The sequence below is a fragment of the Pogoniulus pusillus genome, chromosome 18, assembly GCF_015220805.1.
Source record: "Pogoniulus pusillus isolate bPogPus1 chromosome 18, bPogPus1.pri, whole genome shotgun sequence".
Lineage (NCBI taxonomy): Eukaryota > Metazoa > Chordata > Aves > Piciformes > Lybiidae > Pogoniulus > Pogoniulus pusillus.
This window is the reverse complement of record NC_087281.1, coordinates 16,324,888-16,344,070: the sequence shown is the minus strand read 5'-3', so window position 1 is coordinate 16,344,070 and position 19,183 is coordinate 16,324,888. Positions and strand designations below refer to the sequence as shown.

At 39.6% G+C, this 19,183-nt stretch overlaps 1 protein-coding gene across 1 annotated transcript in view; it reads right to left on the bottom strand.

Annotated features, from left to right (window-relative positions):
- Positions 1 to 230: 230 nt before the first annotated feature.
- Positions 231 to 19,183, bottom strand: part of KCNK1 (potassium two pore domain channel subfamily K member 1) — a 29,282-nt gene continuing 10,329 nt past the window's right edge. Inside the window, exons 2-3 of the mRNA XM_064158547.1 lie at positions 4,681 to 5,076; positions 231 to 3,105 (exon numbers count right to left, since the gene is read on the bottom strand). Coding sequence (XP_064014617.1) covers positions 2,846 to 3,105; positions 4,681 to 5,076 — 656 coding nt within the window. The 3' untranslated portion in view covers positions 231 to 2,845. The remainder of the gene's footprint in view (positions 3,106 to 4,680; positions 5,077 to 19,183) is intronic.

Genomic DNA, 19,183 nt, shown 5'->3' with positions numbered 1-19,183 from the left:
GAAAAAGGAGCACTTTATACTAAGGTTTTTGCATGTTAATCTTTCTCCTTCTGATATGGATTCTGTGTTCTTCTCTATTCTAATCTCGAGCATTGGCTTCACACGAAAATGTAAGAGCTGTAGGAAATGATGGCTACTATTTTCCATCAGTGGCACTGGTGATAACCCTTTCAATGGCAGTTTGTCATACTTCCTTAAATACTGGAGTTGTTAGGTTAGAAAAGCAAAAATTGATGTTATGCCACTATTTTTTTTATTTGCTATAATCAGTCAGCATCTGAAACAAACAAACAGAAAAAACAAACACATTTTAGAATCCCTTTTTCCTGATAGGAATAATCAACACAGTGCTATGCTACAATTAACACCAAGATTAGGTAACACGCTCTGGCATTAATGGTCTCGCCTTGAGCTGAAGAAAGCAAACTAAAGGATCTTGACAAAGGCAGACAGGATTTTTGCATAGTATGTGCACACACACATCACTAGAGAAAATATTCCCCACTTTGTGGGGCAGGCAAGCAAAAGCCAGGGTTTTTATTTAAGTTTAAAATGACAAATACCTACATCACAGTATACCGCTTAGGTTATCGCTTCGGCTTTGAATTCTGTGCTTTCATTTCACGTGTCTACGCTGCAATTCTGTGGATGCTGCAAAATCAACTCTGTACATCATTTAACCTCTGTGCATATCTTTTAATGTCACACTGAAACGAAAAGAAACCTTGAATTTTAAGGTACTGAAAACAATCAATAGAATTCCACTGAATAAAACCCAGTATAAATGTTTCTTCTAGTACAGTACTCTTACGTTGGTGTCATTTTAATGCTATAGTTTTCAAGTATTGACTGCATAAAGAAGAGCCTTGGGAAAAGAAAATGACCTAAAATGCCATTCCTATGTCTGTTAAGTTCCAGTGATTTATGATCTATGTACAGTATATAAATATATTTATGTATATAGGTATATACATACTGGTTAACATTCATTATAAATAGAACTGTGTTAACTTAAGCAGTATAAAAATAGCCACTTTCCTGGGAACATGCATGGTATGCTCTCACCTAATAAATCCCAAATCAAACCAAACCTTTACCTCTGGTTTTCTATAAATATAAATTTTACTTGAAGAGTTTCAGCTGATTTAACCACAAAGTAAGTTTTTCCAGTAAAGGTATAAAATCTGTTTGATGCTAACTATAATTAAGCTCAAACACAGTCTATTTTTGGGTTATTGACTTTCAAGTATTTTCCCACGTGTGCTAACTCTAGACACGCTGCATTTTGTTCTATAGTAAAACATTATTCAGCTCTAAACACTAAAAGCCAAATCACAGGCAATCTGGCATGCTTGCACTGCAGGGAAATGGCTCTCCTCTACACTATGTGGGAGGCTCTCCTAATATGGCTATTTGTGCTCCAGATCTTTTTGCTCATTGCAAAGCATTATCAAGATTCCTGTATCATTGCTTAAGGCCAGAAGAGAAAGTACTACAACCACTTTAGTCTCATCTCCCGATCACTGACTCCAAGGTCTCTGCATTCGGCACAGTGACTGGTAGCTGGACTACAATCTCTGTCCTGTTACAGCCAAAGAGGCTCCAGGTTCAGAAACTGAGTGGGATTTTAACTTTTTAGTGACTTTTCCCAGGGGGAATAAAATTCAGTTCCATCTGAACCAGATGTAACATTTCCCTTTTTCCCTTGTTTATGCAAAACTGAAAAATTGCTTTGCCCTGAAACATTCCTTTCTCCTTCAAAGGGCTGAGCAGTAATAACAAAGCAGGAAAAAAGGAGCTACAATCAAAGGTGATGCTATTTTTGCTTCTCTTCTTACCTGATAGCTCAGCAGAAAGCATGCACTGATGGACTGTGGAAGAAACATCCCTGAGTCCTTCTTTTGCTGAACAGGTTTCACTCATCTACTAGGAGAATGCAATAAGCACATGTCTATGCCAATCACAGCACAGGCTGACTCTTTTCCGTTCTATTCCACATAGCTCATAACCCACTACTGCCCATTTCAGAGGACAGAGGATTGAAGTGCAGCTGTCTCCTTCTCTACAACTCCATCTCACCCAGTAATCTGAATTATCTTGCTATCCATCAGTTTACAAAAGCATTTCATACAAAGACAAATGGCATAGAAGACTCAAGGCACACATTCCTCAGGACAACATTTTTCTCATGACTAGAAGACCTTTTAAGGAAAGAGGAAATGTGAATGTAAATGACATAGGCAGAGGAGGGACCAGCCCCTTATTTCTTCATTCACAGAATCATTATTTGCACCCCAGAGTTACTGGGTAATAGAGGAATGGTCTAGATACTTCCCTTTATAATAGATCTATAGATCCTGCTCTGGAAACATTTTCCAGATGCAGACTTCTGGTGTTTCAGGACTAAATCTGTGACTCCACTTTGACAACCAAAAGCATACACTCCAAAATGTGCTATGCCACCCAGCTGCAAGATGGGGCACGCAATTAAATGAGTTGCACATCAATGAAGGCCTCTATTATCCTAAAGATGAGTTGAATGCATGTGCTTGTGCAAGCCTTTCTTTCTGGCACCTCTGAAAGTGGTACACCTCTCTAGCAATATGGCCTAATCTCTCTAGCAATACGGCCTAATGTTCCCAGCCACATCCTATATTTTCTCCCTACTCCCAGGGTGGCTCCCACATTTTTCCCCAGAAGTCTTCTCTATGTCAGAAGTTATGAATCCTGGTTAAAGTAGCACAGTCTTCCAGCTTGTAGATTTTCATTAAAAAATTATTAGGAGTCCTATTTCTTATGGTAAGTAGCATAAATGCACCAAAACAACAGTATGGATATCTCTCTATTAATTGTTTAGAGAGCTGTCATTGGAAGTTGGGGACTGAGAAGTCACAAAAGGCTCATTTGCCTTCTGATCGTCCTTCATGGAGGCTGCTTGGTCTGAGATGGAAGAGAAGGAGAGCTGGTCATGTTCCAGTATTTGCTCTTGGTCCTCCTCCTTGTCCTTCTTCACATAAAACAACTTCCTGAACTTTTTGAGCTCATGGAGTTCACAGAAAGTCTCAAGAACAACCAGCATTGCAATGAGGCCCAGCAAGAGATAACCTGGGTACAAAAAGAAGAAAAGAAAAACAAAACAAGTGCTCTAAATATTAGCAAATTAAGCAGAACTGTTTTAACCCTGTAACTTTCCCCACTCTTGTCATTTCTGAGTACTGTGTTAGTTTTCTTTGCCCCTTTTGTAATGGGGGCTCCAGAACTGGATGCAGTAGGGATACTGATTTGGCTTGGTGATCCTGAGGGTCTTTTTCAACGTGAATGTTTCTGTGATTCTGTAACCTCAGTCCAGATGATCACTGCCTGATGAAGAACAGGCCTTGTGCTCTCCAAAACACCTTGAAAAGCCTGTAGCATTCAGTAACCATTTTCTGATGTAAAGTCCAGAACTTTTCCTGAAGCAAATTTAGGTTCAGAGGAGAAAGGCCTGACAGGAAAGGGTGGTTTGGGCCTTCAGATTTTTTGAGAGGTGCATCTGATAAGCTGGGACTGCACAGACTGAAGCTATATCAGAAACTGGGATACTTTAGAACACTGCCACTGGAGAGTATTTCCCTCAGTGTACATTCATTTAGAACACCAGCACAAAGATAATAGTGTTAGCTCTGCTCAGATCAAATCACTGATCACTCTGTCTGTCTTCTGTGTCAAACATGATTAAACAATCTAATATTCATAGTCCTGCTTTGTTATCACCTCGGTCTACTTGCCTTTCTTTGACAGCTGGTATGTCCCAGTGCCAGCTGCCTTCTGTTAAAATGCAAGTCAGAAACTGTGCTGTTCTGCCTCATTTCTGATTGCTCCTTGATTTGTTTCTCTCCACTTGTTGTCTCACCTTAAGAGATAACCTTGGATTACAATGACTGCCCTTCTGGCTCTGTGATGACAAAGATGATAGAATGTTGGAAAAGACCTTTAAGATCATTGAGCCCAGCCATCGACTTAAGACAGGTCTTTTCCAACCTGGTTGATTCTATGATTCTTGGCCACTAAAACCATGTCCTGAAGTGCCATGTCCACATGCTTCTTAAACACCTCCAAGGACGGTAAGAACATGGTGTCTCTGGGCTACCTATTCCAATGCCTGGCCACTCTTTCTGTAAAGAATATTGTCCAATCTAAACCTCCATGGCAAAAATTTGGCCATTTTGTATTGTTCTGTAATCTGATACTAGGGAGAAGAGACCAACCTCCACCTCGTTACAACCCCCTTTTAGGTAGTTGTAGAAAGAAATGAGGTCTCACCTCAGCCTCCTCTTCTCCAGAATAAACAATCCCAGGTCCCTGTGCTGCTGCACATAAGATTTGTTCTCTAGATTGTTCACCAGCTTTGTTTTTTTCATAAGAGTAACGTGAGCATTCTTTTTCTACTATTAAGAGATTATGTAGATGTGGTTTAGCACAATAATTTCTGGGTTTAGCTTCTTCTTTCTTAATTAAGAAAACAGACATTTTTAAAGGTTTCCACTTTGCACAGCTACCTACAATGCCCAGTTTGCTAGCTGAACACTCACAAAACGTTTACCACTCACAGAATGGAGAGGGAAAGTCTAAATTATTATTTTTTTTCACTATTAAATACATTTGAATGCCTTTTATTCAGCCAATTAGTTTGCCACTTACATGTGATCCCAATTTTATACAGCTCTCGGAATTTCTGATTGTAGCCTTCTCCTGGCACATAGTCTCCAAGGCCAATGGTGCTCAGGGAAATGAAACAGAAGTAAAAAGATTCCAAAAAATTCCAATTATCTTCAAGAACAGAAAATATTGCTGCTGGGATTAAGAAGAAGCACGAGACAGTGATGAAGCCAAGAGCTACAGCATGGATAATTGCAACAACTTGCTTGGAGAAGCCCCAGCGGATGTGGAAATACAGGACAGGCCTCCTGGTGACATAGACAATGATGCGCTGTACCACTGCTGTCAGGAAGAGCAGTGTAAATGGAATCCCGATGACTGAGTAGATGATGCAGAAGGCCTTTCCTCCATCAGATAAAGGGACTGTGTGTCCATAACCTGCAACAAAGCAGATGAGGCATAGGTTGAGCTAAAGATGGGAGCTCATGTGCCAGTCTGGTGCCAGCTATATTGCAGGAGATAAAGAACCACCTCACTGTTACCAATTCTGACTTCGGCTATTTTTGAACAAATGCTATTCAAAAGCCTGTTTCAAGCAGGTAAACAAAGCCTAAGTAGTAGCAATAAGCAAGCAAAGATGAAAAATATTTATATGTTTCAAAATCATGAATATAATTCTATAACACTTATTCTGGAGAACAAAGTAATTAATGTCCATCTAAGAGGATAGGGACTCTGTGCCAGAAAGAAACATGGTTTAGTTTTCATTTTGGTTTAGTTTTACTCAGTGATGTAACTTCTTTTACCCACCTTGTGGGACTGGAGTAATCCATACTCCCAGATCTGTTTTGTAGCAAAACACTCATCAGACCTTTTGTGAAAATCATTTTAATTACACAGAGGTATTAAAATCAGCACATTATGCTATGTAATCCCATGCTTCTGCAATATGTTTGAATGAAAATCCAAACATACCTAAAAGCAGAGCAAATAGCAAAACTCCTAACCGCAGATGGATTCTTTACACAGTCATTTGCACACTAGAAGTATCAAGAGCGATTATGTTCAGAGTACAGGAGGGCATCCACTCACGTACAAAGCTGTATATGGCCAGTAATCTCCCTTCCACAAATGTGTGCAATTACAACACTGGTACCCAGTACAATCAGCAATACTGCCAGCCTGCCAGCCTGACAGCCTGGTCTGAAATGCAGAACATAGGCAGGGAAAAGAACAGTAAACCCAGCACAAAGCAGGAATAATCTCTTCTGCCGTTTGCTAACCAAAACCCAAGTATTTTGTTTGCATTGCAGCAAGGAAGAGGAAGTCTCTTGAAATCTAGTTTGGGCAGTCTTTACATTGATATCAAACCAAGAAAGTGCAGACAGGCCCTAGCCATTCTGTAGCCCAAATGTGACAGCTCATTCAGGTTACATTAGCAATGTACAATGAACTATTTTCCAAAGCTATGCAACTATCTTGAGGAGCCCAGGCAGAACTCAGTGCGTACAGGGCTATGCTGCTTCTGATCTGTGAACTGAGCTCACTCTACACTCACCTAATCTGCACAGTGCAGCACTGCTCAAGGGCTCCCTGGAAGCACCTGCCTCCCCCACTATGAAACTAGTTGCTCTGAAAGCCCCTTCAGGTTTTATATGGTCACAAGAAATTTACCCTTTACGTTAATGGATTTAATAGAAGCATTGCTCCTCTGAGTTTTCCAGCAGAGTAAGAAAATGTTCTTTTTATTTAAGAGGCACAGAGTTCCAGGCAATGGAAGGCAGGCAAAATGTCTTAGCATTACAGCATGCAAAGACTTAGAGCAGCAACACATGAGGTGTAATTTCTGTGTCAACTAACCCAACAGGAAACTTCAGTCACAGTTAAATTTTAATTGCATTATTCATAATTTAGCCATGCTCAGTCTTTTGAACTTCAGAGCATCATTTCAATTTTTTTTTCTTGTTCACCTCCTGTTTTCTTTAACTGCTTTGAGGTAAGAGAAATGAAACTGCAGACAGTGTGGCAGACTCAGCTGACTCAGATTTATAAAGTTCATTAAGGTTTCTCATCTTGTGTTCTACTCCATCCCTAACAGTGCTGGACATCTGAGTGGCACTTCTGGCTACTGCTAAACTGATCTTCCTTGGCACTATCAGAACCTCAGGACCTTGCCCCCTCAGACATATCAAGGGATTCACCAGTGCAGAACCCATCACTTCCTATGTGAAATTATGACTAGTTTTGCTGTATGTATGATTTTACACTTTATCCTGCTTCATTTTCAAGTGCCATTTTACTGCCCAGTTGCCCTGCAGCCCTTCCATCCCCCTTCCATCATAGCAAATTTTGTTACTTCACTCTTCCAGGTCATTGAAGAATACATTGAACAGCACAAGCCCCAACACAAAGCTGCAAAAAACAATCCTTGTGACATACTCCTACTTCAAGAACTAACAATTTCCTCCTATCTTCCCCTACTTCACATCCACATGAGGACCAGCCTTAGTTGTTTAGTTTTCCTGACAGCATTTTGTAATAATCAGTTCCAAGTTTAGAAAACAGATGTATGCTGTGAGTAAATAATAATGTATCTAAAACTGATAAATGTGACATAAAGATAAAAAAAGCAACTCCAATACTCCATCACATAAAGGTGTCTTCAGTAAAGTAGAACTAAAAATGTGTTACTTGAGTAAGACACAGATGAGACCTCATCTAGACTTATCTACCTCATTCTTTATATCCACATTTAAAGAATGAATTTGCACTGGAAGAAGCGCAGAGAAAGGTTACTGAAACCACCAGGGGAATAGAGACTATTTGATGATAAGAAGATAAAAGTGGTTGGTTTCCTCAGCACGGATGAATGCAGGCTGGAAAGCAATACACTAGCTCCCTGTTAATGTATCAGCAGACAAGTGATAACAAGGGAAAAGAACTGCTTTAAATGAAGAATAATATTAGCACGCAAACCCCAGCTTTGAAGTAGCATGGATAAATTTAGTTTAGGAAATAGAAAAATGTTTTTAAGCTTCAGAGAAGCAGTTTGGACCGTCTATTCACTTTCAGCACCAGGGAAAGAACTCAGCTATGTTTAAAATAGAGCCTAATGAAAATTGTAACTTTGTGGATGGTGCGACATCATGAGGCTACTCTGGCAAGCAGAAATTGAGCTTCTACCGTGTTTGCACCACACAACTGACTCAAGTTTTCATTAATTTGAACCCAAACACTTATATCGTGCATATGAAAACAAAACCAACCAAATAAACAAGATCTCTGCCCCATTTATTGTTATGCGCAGAGCAGGTTGATGGTGATTTAATTCCAGCCTCTGCACTGACTCAGGCAGCAATTGAAACTTTTCTCAGTAAGGAGGGCTTCTGCTATCTCTCCAATACATCTCTCATAATTCCTTCTGAAGGACAGACATTATCCTTCGAGGTGCTACACAGTATGCACCTAGACTCAGAGGAAAGTGTAGAATGAGAAAGACTTTGCTACAGGAAGTTTTTAGCAAGGCCATGTTAAACTGAGTGCTCAGACATGGCAGAGTTTGATAATGGTTGGACTGAAAGATCTTTTCCAACTGAAAAAAAAAGTATGATTCTATGGTTAGCCTTCCTAGTTAACCCTTACAGAGATTCTCCTAGTTGACAGAATTGGTTGAGGTGCCTGGAGCAGATGCTACCTTTGAAGGTCTGCTCTGCCATTCACATCACTTGAGGGATAGCTGAGGGGATTCTGTATCTGCTTCACAGCTGCTAACTGTGCTAACAACAGGAACAATTATAATAAAGAGTGTTGACAGTTTCAGGCTGAAGACAGAATATATGCTCCACTCAACATGCAACAGTAAGAGGATGACATATTCCAAAAGCAACAAAAGAGTGATCAGTGTTTACTTGTTACTCAAGATACAGTCACTGCTTGGGAATGACCATACTGAAACTAGTTCAAGCTAAAACATGAGGCTACAGCAAGTGGAAAGGGAAAAGATCCATGTTCTATGAAACTGCTTTTATGTAACTTTTCCTAACAGTACCTCAACCTTAGTCATCACTGTACAACAGTCATTAAAAAACCCCAACACAGTCATACATTAAGAGAAAAGAAACCACAGATCTGAGGCAGGAGATACTGTCTGCTTCCAGACACCTGTGCTCCATTGCTGCACATCTCTGCTCCTGTACCTGTTGTAGCTTCTTTGTATGATGACCTCCTCAGGGAAACTCTCTTCTATAACCCCTCCACAAGGTGCCTAGCATATGCTAGTTCTACACAAAAAAAAGTATGCTAATCTGACTTCTTCAGTGCAAACTACCACGTTTAAAAGCACTGCAACTGCAATTGTACGATATTCTTTTTGTATGAGAAAAGGGTGCTAACAGAAAGGGGACCACTCGTGAAGTCAAGGAGACTTGCTCTGACTCACTAGAATTAAATTGCTCCTGTGATGTCTCTGATAAGTGTATTACTGCTCATGATGACAAACAACATTTAGCGAACGCTGTATTTTCACAGGTATAACGCAAATATCGGATAACAATCGCCCATTCAAAAGCACTGACCTCTGAAAAAGCAAACCCTCAGATAACCTGCCCTAACTCAGAAGCAAAGCGACACCAGAGAAAAGGATATTATTCACAATCCCTTCTATTGTCTGCTTGTATCTTAGCTCCTATTTTTACAGCTCACAAAAAACAAGCAAGATGTGCAAGGCCAGCAGGATTTGCCAAAGGAAATAAGGAAGATCAATGCCCTAATTCAGTGTCTTGAGACAAACCATCTTTGACTGATCATACAAAGAGAAAAATTATGCAAATTATAGACAATTCTGTTCACTCATGGGGATTTTTTCTTTAAAAGTAATTTACTCTCTCATGATTCAGAAGACTTCCACATTTACATAAATATTGAAACTACATTTATCTGTTTTGATGCAATTTGGAATGTCATCATAGTCTACAAAAGTGCTTATTAAAAACAACATACTTGAAATGTTTACATATTTTCACACTGATCTTGGTACTGTGAGTCAGAAAGGTCCATTATGTATCAAATGGCTGGCCCCATGAATAAAGGCTACTGTCCACAGCATTAAAGCTCACTCATAGAATCACAGAATCTGTCAGGGTTGGAAGGGACCACAAGGATCATCTAGTTCCAACCCCCCTGACATGGGCAGGGACACCTACCCTGCACTCCTCTCCTGACTTAAAACAGTCAATGGTTTTGTCTTATCTGTTTTCTTCTGCCAGGTGGTCTTCTCCCTCTTCCCTACCACAGGTTTCGTCAAACCACTGCTCCCTCAGGTGACATGTTGCAACACTGCCGGCCCTATGTGTCACCATGGAGCTTCTGAGAGCAGGGAGGGGGTTATCTTCAGCACATCCACTGTGTCCTCCCTGACACACCCATTCAAACTGCAGAGTCACAACACCCAACACCGATGTGTTGACACAACATGACAAGCCTGCTCCTCCCTTTGTCAATTTGAGTCAGTCTCCTTGAAGAGAAGTTAGCCCTTTAAGTCTGCTCATCATCTCAAAATGTCCCAGTAGATGAAGTGAATCATGTGCTATGCACTACAGTTATGCAAACATCTTTCATTCATCACAAGCACAACATGACTCACTAGAATAGGATGATGAAGGTCAATGATAACATTTACATAATTTCTACACTCTCATTTTTTAAAAACCTTTGACATTTTCCATTGTGTTTAGCAGTGAAATACATCCTTCTTCAGAACTGGTCTGTTATCTTCTCAGATATAGAGGAAACATCAGATGACAGTAGATCCATGTGGTAAGAGAGATCACAAGTAAGTCTCATGTATTTTTTCCACTGCAGGAAAGAGCATAGCTGCAACGACTGAAGTAGCCTATTAGAAAGTTTACATAAAGTACAACAGCTGACTGGGCCATAAATTTGTAGGCAAAAGGTCTTCTACCACATAGAATGGAAGGAGTTAGGAAAACAAATGCTGTATTATGCAGTGTATCTACACACACCAAAGCATATACTCAAATTCATCCAGAAATGGTATTTCATTTTTCCTACTTCTACAGCATGTGCACTGGGAAGGACAAGCTATAAAGATGGATGGTAGGCATGTAGTTAACCAGCCTTTTGGTGTCTCATTGTGCATAAACTTTTCTTCCTTCCAATAGTTAGAAAAGAGACTTGAAAACTGCTCCACAGCTAAAAGTCTGCAAAACAGTAGCATCATGTTGCTAAAGAAGACTTTGCAGAACTCAGGGACTTCAGACAGCAATACCATTAAATCAAGATACTAAACCAGAGTTATATGGTAAGTATTAAAACCCCTTCACTATGAGCATCCCAGCTTTGTTTATTTTAAAGGATCTTCTCCTTAAATGGTATAGAGTACGAGATAAAAATATCTGAGATTCACTCTTTATTATATTTTTTTAATGGGCAATTATTAGGGAAATTCTAGTGGCAGTTTATTAAAAAACTTATTGTTAATTCTCTCCCATCATTAATTTCTGCTGTCAGTCAAAGGCAATCTGATATAAAGCTTCTAGACAGGCAACCAGCACACACTGGCCAATACTAGCTAGAAAAGCAATTCTCACCAAAAGCTACTCAATACTCAGTGCCTGCCAGGACAGAGAAGGATTCCTTTTAAAAATGCATGCAACTGAAGTTAAGTCCTCCACAAGGCCAGACCCAAGCACAGCTATTCTACAGACTTTTCAGAAATAGAAGGGGTTGGGGTGTGAACAGTTTAGCTCTCTGATTCACGCAGTTGTGCTACTCCTTTGAGCGTGGCTTTTGCTCACTCCTGTGAGTGGTTTTCCTACAGCAGCAAGCAATGTGTCTTTACCAGTGCAGACTTAAGCTGGCTTGATGAGCTTCTCCTCTAAGCCTTCTCCAGGCTGAGCAGTCTCAGTCACCCCTACCCCTCATAGGAGAGATGCTCCAGTCCATCATCTTAGCAGCCTTTCAACAGACTCTCCAGTAGCTCTGTGTCTTTTTTGTACTAGGGAGCCGAGAACAGGCCCCAGCACCCCAAGTGTGGCCTGTAGTATTGAGTAGGATTGCCTCCCTTAACCTGCTAGCAATACTCCTAATGCAGCCCAGGATACCATTAGCTCTCTTTGCCGCTCGGGGTATGCTGCTGGCTCTTCTTTAGCCATTAATTATGTAAAGAAAGTTGAAAGTGCTTTAGGTTTGTTCAGATGAGTTTAACAAATGAGCAGGGCCATATTAAAACTGTGCACTGTGTATCTATTTATAGAAAAAAGTACAGTACCATTTGTTTATAATGATAACTTCTGTATCTTTTTTGTCCACTTACAATTTTCTAGGGTGATATATGCTGTCCCCTTCTGCAGCTCAGCAGTCCTCAGAACACCCAAGTTCTAAACTTATGGCCTGGAAATCCTTACATTATTCATGTTTACCATTAACCCATTTCTACGTTCTTGTCCTTTGCAGCTAGGAAACATGTTAAGATGGTTGCTGCTTTTATTCCAATTTAGCTGCCAGTGCTGGATAACTGTCTGCTCAAGGAGAAATATTTCTACTCTGCACTATATCAAGGTTGCTGTGCACCTTTATATATAAAAAGTGAAATATAGGAGATAGGAATATTGGTGTGGCCTGAGCATGTCTTTCCAGTTCACTTTTTTTGCTTTTCTGTACGAATTACGCCACAAGAGAAACTGCTGTCGCCCTTAAATAATCAGGATGAATTATAATAAGGCACAAATAACTTTTTATCTCTTTCTTCAAAATCTGGCATATTTGTATATCAACTCTTATAAATATTTTATCTCAGGTGAAGATCAAAATACAGATGTCTTTTCAAACTAGGAAGAAAAAAAACATGTTCTCGAAGACTGATTAAAAATAGCTTTGCTTTGCTCCACCTGTGAGTTAGCTACTCTAGTGATGCACAAACATTAAATATAAAAATGCCAGCCAAATCCATTTTTTAAATCAAATCTGAGTGACAAAACACAATACAGTAGAAGTATCCTGTTGTCACTTCCATCAGCAAGAGGAGAGCTGTATTAAATGCAGAAGGACCTCTGGAAATTACAGGCAATTTATAGAAGGCAAATTTCAATTTAAAAAATGTTATCATTTTTATACTCTTCATGTCCCACAGAGGCATTAAAAGAAATTACAAAATGTCATGATGAAGAAAGTGCTTTTGTGTTGTTGTGTCTGACAGCTAAACTAGTCCCTGAAAACATGACAACAGTTTGGTTGCAGCATGAACTGAAATCTTAGTCTAAAAATCTCACCTGAATGTAATGCAAAACCCAGCATTTGATCATATTTACTCAAAGGATCAAATATGTGCCAACTCCTGCCCAGAATCAATTACTTTGACTAGTAAAATGTAAAGCAAAACAACATTAACAAAAAAAGAAGGAAAGCAAAGAATTGCATAGTCACATTGTCACATTAGTTTTCATGAGTACTATGCACAGTAAATGCAAATCCATTGAGTGGAACACCTGGTAGCACAGACATAACATTCTCCATCACATTCAGGGATGCCAAAGCTTACCTCTGATTTGCTTTACTCCATTCATAAAGACTGGATGTCTGGTAACAGTTGAGGTGTGCTTTCACTGCTCTCCAAGAATGCCTGCTTGGAGGTTTTCAACTGAAAAGATGTCCAGTCTGCACACTCCAAAAGTGCTCCATGAGAGTGAACCAAGAGTCGGAAAGACCTAGAGATTTCTATCATCAGTGCACTCTTGATCTGAATTAAAACACTACTGCTACAGGGCCAAGGAAAGGGGCAGACTCCAGATGCTTTCAGAGTTTGAAACTGAAGTTAACAGCGCTTCTCTTGCACCAGCTCCTGCAGCCATCAGCAAGGTCATGCCAGAGAGCCTCAAAAGCCAATTCCCCATATGAGAAGCGTTTGCACTTGTCTCCAAATTTTTGTAAGCAAGACTTCCACTTACAGTTTCTGAATTGCCATCATGACTCAAGAAGATGAACAACATTAGTATTAACAGTCTGTGCAGTTGCCTGAACCACAGGTTACCCAAGAATATAGAAGGATGGTCCATGACGTAAAAGGAAACTAAATACAACTCTGTGGCAAAGCAAACAAATGCTGATCTTTTCTGATGCAGATATTCTATGCTTCCTTTCATCAGGACGTTCACCAGCATCTTGCTCACACCACCACAGGAGGCAAGGCACATCAGATGCAAAGACTAGAGTTTGGTGGGCATTCAGAACAGCTAGCAAATAGCAGCATTGTGATCTTTTACAACAACTGTTGGTTTAGATAGTATTTACTAATAGTTACTAGTTAATGAAGTGAAAAAACATTTCAACCATGTAGCAGTGATGCTAATGATGAAGTCATTCCAATACCAACAGCTACAGTGCAGAGATGGGGGGGTCATTATAAGGAAGTGGTCAGTACAGATACTGCAGAGTAGGATGTGTTGCACTGAAGCAGCACAGCTATAGATGGAATCCACTGCACAGGAATCAAATACAGACAAAAGAGAAAATACAGAAATTAGTATGTCCCTCCTACATCTGAGATGATTTTTAATAAGTGTTTGATGCATTACTATCTCATCTCAACAAAAATATCAGAAAGAAATCCAACTCAAGACAGCACCCTTAAGTGGAAAATGATAGCATGCTTTCACATCACCAACAGACATCAGATCTTGCTAATCCTGCCTGGATACATTATGTATGAGTAAAGTAGACATGATCACCCCAAGGGAACTGTTAGGCCCTTCCAGCACAGTCTATATGGAAACACATTGTCAGAAGGGTACCTATCACATAGGAGACAAAAGAAGCAGGACTCCCAAGTGAGGAACATACACCATTCCATGGCTAGTAAACATGTCTTTGAAAAGAACATGCTCTCTGCAGGAAGGGATTTGTTTTTCCAGGCACTCAGCTGGCAAAGTACACCCATGTACCCTTCAAGAGTGCTTTTCAAACCTTTGCTGTAAGCTACACAGATCCTGCCAAACCAATCATCAAGAACATCCTTTACTGTGATATGCTAAACCTATAAGGGTTAAAGAGCAATTAAACCAGGGTATTCCCCCCACACACATATCCCAAACTTCACAGTAAAAGCACATTTCCAGAAACACCTATCCAAAACATATGAAGCCCACATCTTTAGACTGGTCTCTAGCAAAGACTTAGCCTAAGTAAAGAAACCTGCACCTTGTTTCAACAGTTATTTATCCTGTTATCTTGTATTCCATTGTTAATGTAGGAAAAAAAATATACTAAATTGATGAGTATCTGCTAAATAAAATCTAACCAACAGGTCAAAAGACAGGTGAGATTTCCTGAGGGCTTCCATGAGAATCTAGCCAGTAAAATTCCAATTATTCTTTTATTGGTTTACTTGCCTGCTAGGCAACAGATGGTCAAATATCTGTATCAAAGCAGAGGGCCCACAAATAGACTACTTTACCATGAATGTTTTCTCACAGAACAAATTCTGTAATCCCAGAAATTTGATAAAGAAGAAATACAAATTAGCTTTATTAGGAAAGCTTTACTTGTAGTCCTCAGAAATGTTAGAGAACAAGACAAGGTTCTGTGCTGGTCTTTCATGATGGGTTTTTGCACTGTTACAGCAGCATTCCCACAATAACTGATTTTTTAAAAGCCCCTAAGCACTAAGATTAAATTGCAACCAAAGAAACAAGTTCATAAAAAACCTCCTTAAGAACTTCAACACCAACTTCAATGTTTTGAATGGGGTACAAGCCCTTCTGCAGTTCTTGGGATTCACACCCTGATATATTCAAAGCAGGGGAAAAAAATAATGCTAACTGGACAATGTTTTAGCAGAAAGGCCAGGAGAAGGAAAACAAGATTTAGCCAGTAGCTTGTCCATCATAGCAATCTTCTAAATTTCTTGTGTTAACATGGCAAAAAGCATGATGAGACTTTCACCTTGACTGCAGCATAGAGGTGACATATCTTACACAACAGTAATGTTTCCAGATTTTGTCTTCAGATCTGGCAGTCTGCACTCATTTTAGCAGCTCAGACTTAGCACTGAAGCAGAGAGGATACGCACTTTCTGAAGAGACTGGTAATAGATTGAGCTCTTCCTTTCAGGAAAAGGTGTGGAACTGTGGCTTGATTTTGTGCTGCAATTTTCTCTTTCCCCATCCCCTCCAATTTTCAAGTAAGAGATCCCAAATTTCTGTCAATTATTTCAGCCTTCTGTCACTTGAAAGACCTTGTTTATGCATGATGTACCACAGAGATGCACCAGCTGTTGCTGCTGAGCCCAGCACCTGTGTAGTATGGCACTCCACTTGAAGCCTGGCACATTTTACGAGGAAGAGCTTTCTAAAAAATTACACTTTGCATCTGTTACCATCCCAAATTCACCTTGAGATGAGTCAAAAGCTTTGAACGCGTTGCTGGAGCATTTACTGCAGTGCTTTAATCATGTATCCAATTAGTGAAGAACACCCATCTAGACTTGGTGAGTTAACATTTCTTCACTGAAATGAGCTGCTATCTAGGAATAAAATTGAACAACCAGCTGCATATTAGTATGCTTCCCACCTCCAATTCTGAAACAAATATGGCTTTATTGCACCACCAGAAAGAATAAAGCATGAAAACAATTAATGCAGCTTATGGATGATAAGTAATTAGCACACAACATTAAAAAACTAGGCAATTTCATGTGATGGAATTTAAAGAGCATCTTTGCACTAAAATGCAACTTTGCAGGGAAGACTAGATACAGCAGGGGAATAGGAATTTATACTTCTAATATTGTTATTGATTTAATATGTGGAACTCAGGAAAATTACTAGAATCAGCTCCCTTGTTTGGCAGAGGAAAACACACAGTCCTTGTCTATCTTTATAAGATACTTATATGTCATATGGTACGGAATATCCCTTTGGTAAGTCTGGGTCAGCTGTTCTGACTGTCCTTTCCAATTTCTTGTGCACCCCCAGCAGCCCACTTGCTGGTGGGGTAGTGTGAGAAGCAGAAATGGCCTTTCCTTAGCATAAGCACTGCTCAGCAGTGTGTCATCAGGGCATTATCAACATTATTCACATCCCAAATCCTAAACACAGCACTATACCAACTACTGGGAGGAAAATTAACCCTATCCCAGCCAAAACCAGGACACATATGTCTATCAGTAGGTAAACATAATGAATTTGCAAACAAATAAATCCTATTTCTGTCTTCTGTTTTAAGAGCTATTTGTCAGAAACAGACTATAAAGCAAAACAGAAGCACATCAATTTAACACAAACAGCAAAAAATCACTACAGTGACTAAGAAATACACACAACAGAAGTACATCAATCTCCTGTTATGGAAGGGGCAATTAATGAATGCAAGATTGTATGCTATGAAATATGCTCCTTTAGAAGGAGCAGCCAGCAATAGTCAGATACATTATCATTACAGGAAATGTGTTCTTAGGTTGCCAGCTCCCTTCTGATACATCTAAGATGCTTATCTGCTGTTAATTTGGCCACAGGTTTTTTTATTCTTCCAGTGCTTTCATCTAGTTATTTCCTCCAGTCTTATAAACAGAGTTCGCTTACTGTTGTGTCACACTAAGCAACACTTCTAGCACAGGAAATAAGTCTGGACCATAGGGTAGGAATCAGGAATCCAAGCAAACATTCCTCATACTGGCAGAGTTGTTGGTAGGTTCAGCCCATTTTGTTCTACATGACCCTGAACAAATGTTTTACTAGGTATAATGAGAGACAATCAGCATGCTAAAGCACAGCAAATGCTGCCCTCTTCCCAGAGAGGCTACTTGCACATTTCAAAAGTTATGTCAGCTGTACCAACTGGCCTTGAGTTTGTTTTCCAGATGCAGTACACAACCAAACAATTTCCTGAAAGAGCAGCAATATTGTTGGAGTCTCCACAAAAGGACAGATACAAAAATGTGTACTACATGCTTAGATATGTCTTCTCTAAGTCTCTATGCGAGTAGCTGCAATTTCCTCTAATATTACTAAGGCAGAAGTCTGCCCTTACATTTTTCTGTTAACATGAATTGTTGAGTCACATAATGCCACAACATGTAACATTCACAGTTCTTTGCTTGCCCAAATGGAGTTGCAGCAGTGGACCAGAAGCTAGGTTGAGGACCTGGATTTCTAACCAGATGTGCAAACACACCTAAGTAAAATAAATAATCTCCTACCTTCACACAAAACACCTTCACTCTTAAACAGTCAAATGATTTACAGCATTTTGCACTCCTGCCCATCACTCTTACAGTTTACAGTACCTAGCACTTAGAAATAATAGCACAATGATAGATCTTTGTGCCTTGGTCTTTCTTGTTATACTGCCGAGTCAGCATTCCAACAAGAAACAAAAATTTAGATATGAAAACATGTAGAAAGCATCCTGTGAAGTCTTCTAAATTTAGTCACACATTATTAAATCACACAGCCCAGAGCTTTCAAAACTCTGAAAAAATGAAGTTCTCTGGTTTACTTTAGGGTTTATTCATTTTCTTTAGGTTGTAGGCTTCGAAGTATAAAGTCTATGCCATTCTTGCCCAGCAGATATTTGGGTAGATAGCTGCTTTTATAGAGAGAGATTTCATGAGTTTCTTATATTAACCTTAAATTCAAGAAGGATTTTTTAAGGCTCTTTTTCCCCTCTCGTGATGTGAGATGTACAGGACTGTATAATGAATCTCCCAAGACATGAACGTTCAATCTACTTTTTTTTTTTCCAGCAGATCACCGAACACATTGCTCCTTTCTAAACACAAAGGGTTTCTTTCACTGCAGCTTTTTTTGAAGACATGATGCTAGCCTGTTGAGAAGAAAGTGAAATCAGAATCTTTGCCTTGCCTTTGCATTTACTGACTCAAGCAACAACTTCCTTTTCAAACTATACTGTAAACAAAGGAGGACACCTACTCTAGCTTGCCTCTGGACTTTGGCACTAATACTGCATGTTGCAATGTCTAAACTTGCCAATCACATTTTAAAAGCTTGACTGAGCTTTTAAATATGTTTTCATAGGGTGCAATGTAGGTTTAAAACAACAAAGAAAGTAAAAGAGCAAGTGTGACATAAGGGACAATTCAGTACAGGCTTTAAAATAAAAACACACATAAGCCCCATTCCAGCCAGTGCTGCCATCACTTGAGGTCCTCTGGAGTATTTGCCTCTTTCAAATGCTAAGAAATCTTGTATTTTCAAATAACTGCTAGTTTTAGTGTGCATTTAACCCTTCTGTGTAAAGGGAGAGGAACTTTCTGAAATAGTAAATTTTACACTTCTTGTCAAGCTGTCTGACTCCTTTTTCTTTGATACAGAAAACCTTTTTTTCCCTATAATTCTGCATTTTGCTTAGCTTCAGGGTACTCATGTATCATCCTTAGGCACATTACTGCAGAAAAGAAGATGCCAAAACACATATGCCTTGTGACAGAATTCCCAACAGGCTTCCTAGTTGCATAGTTTTCTGTAGGGCAGACTATATTTCTTTTCCCAACAGACCACACGTTCATACTTTT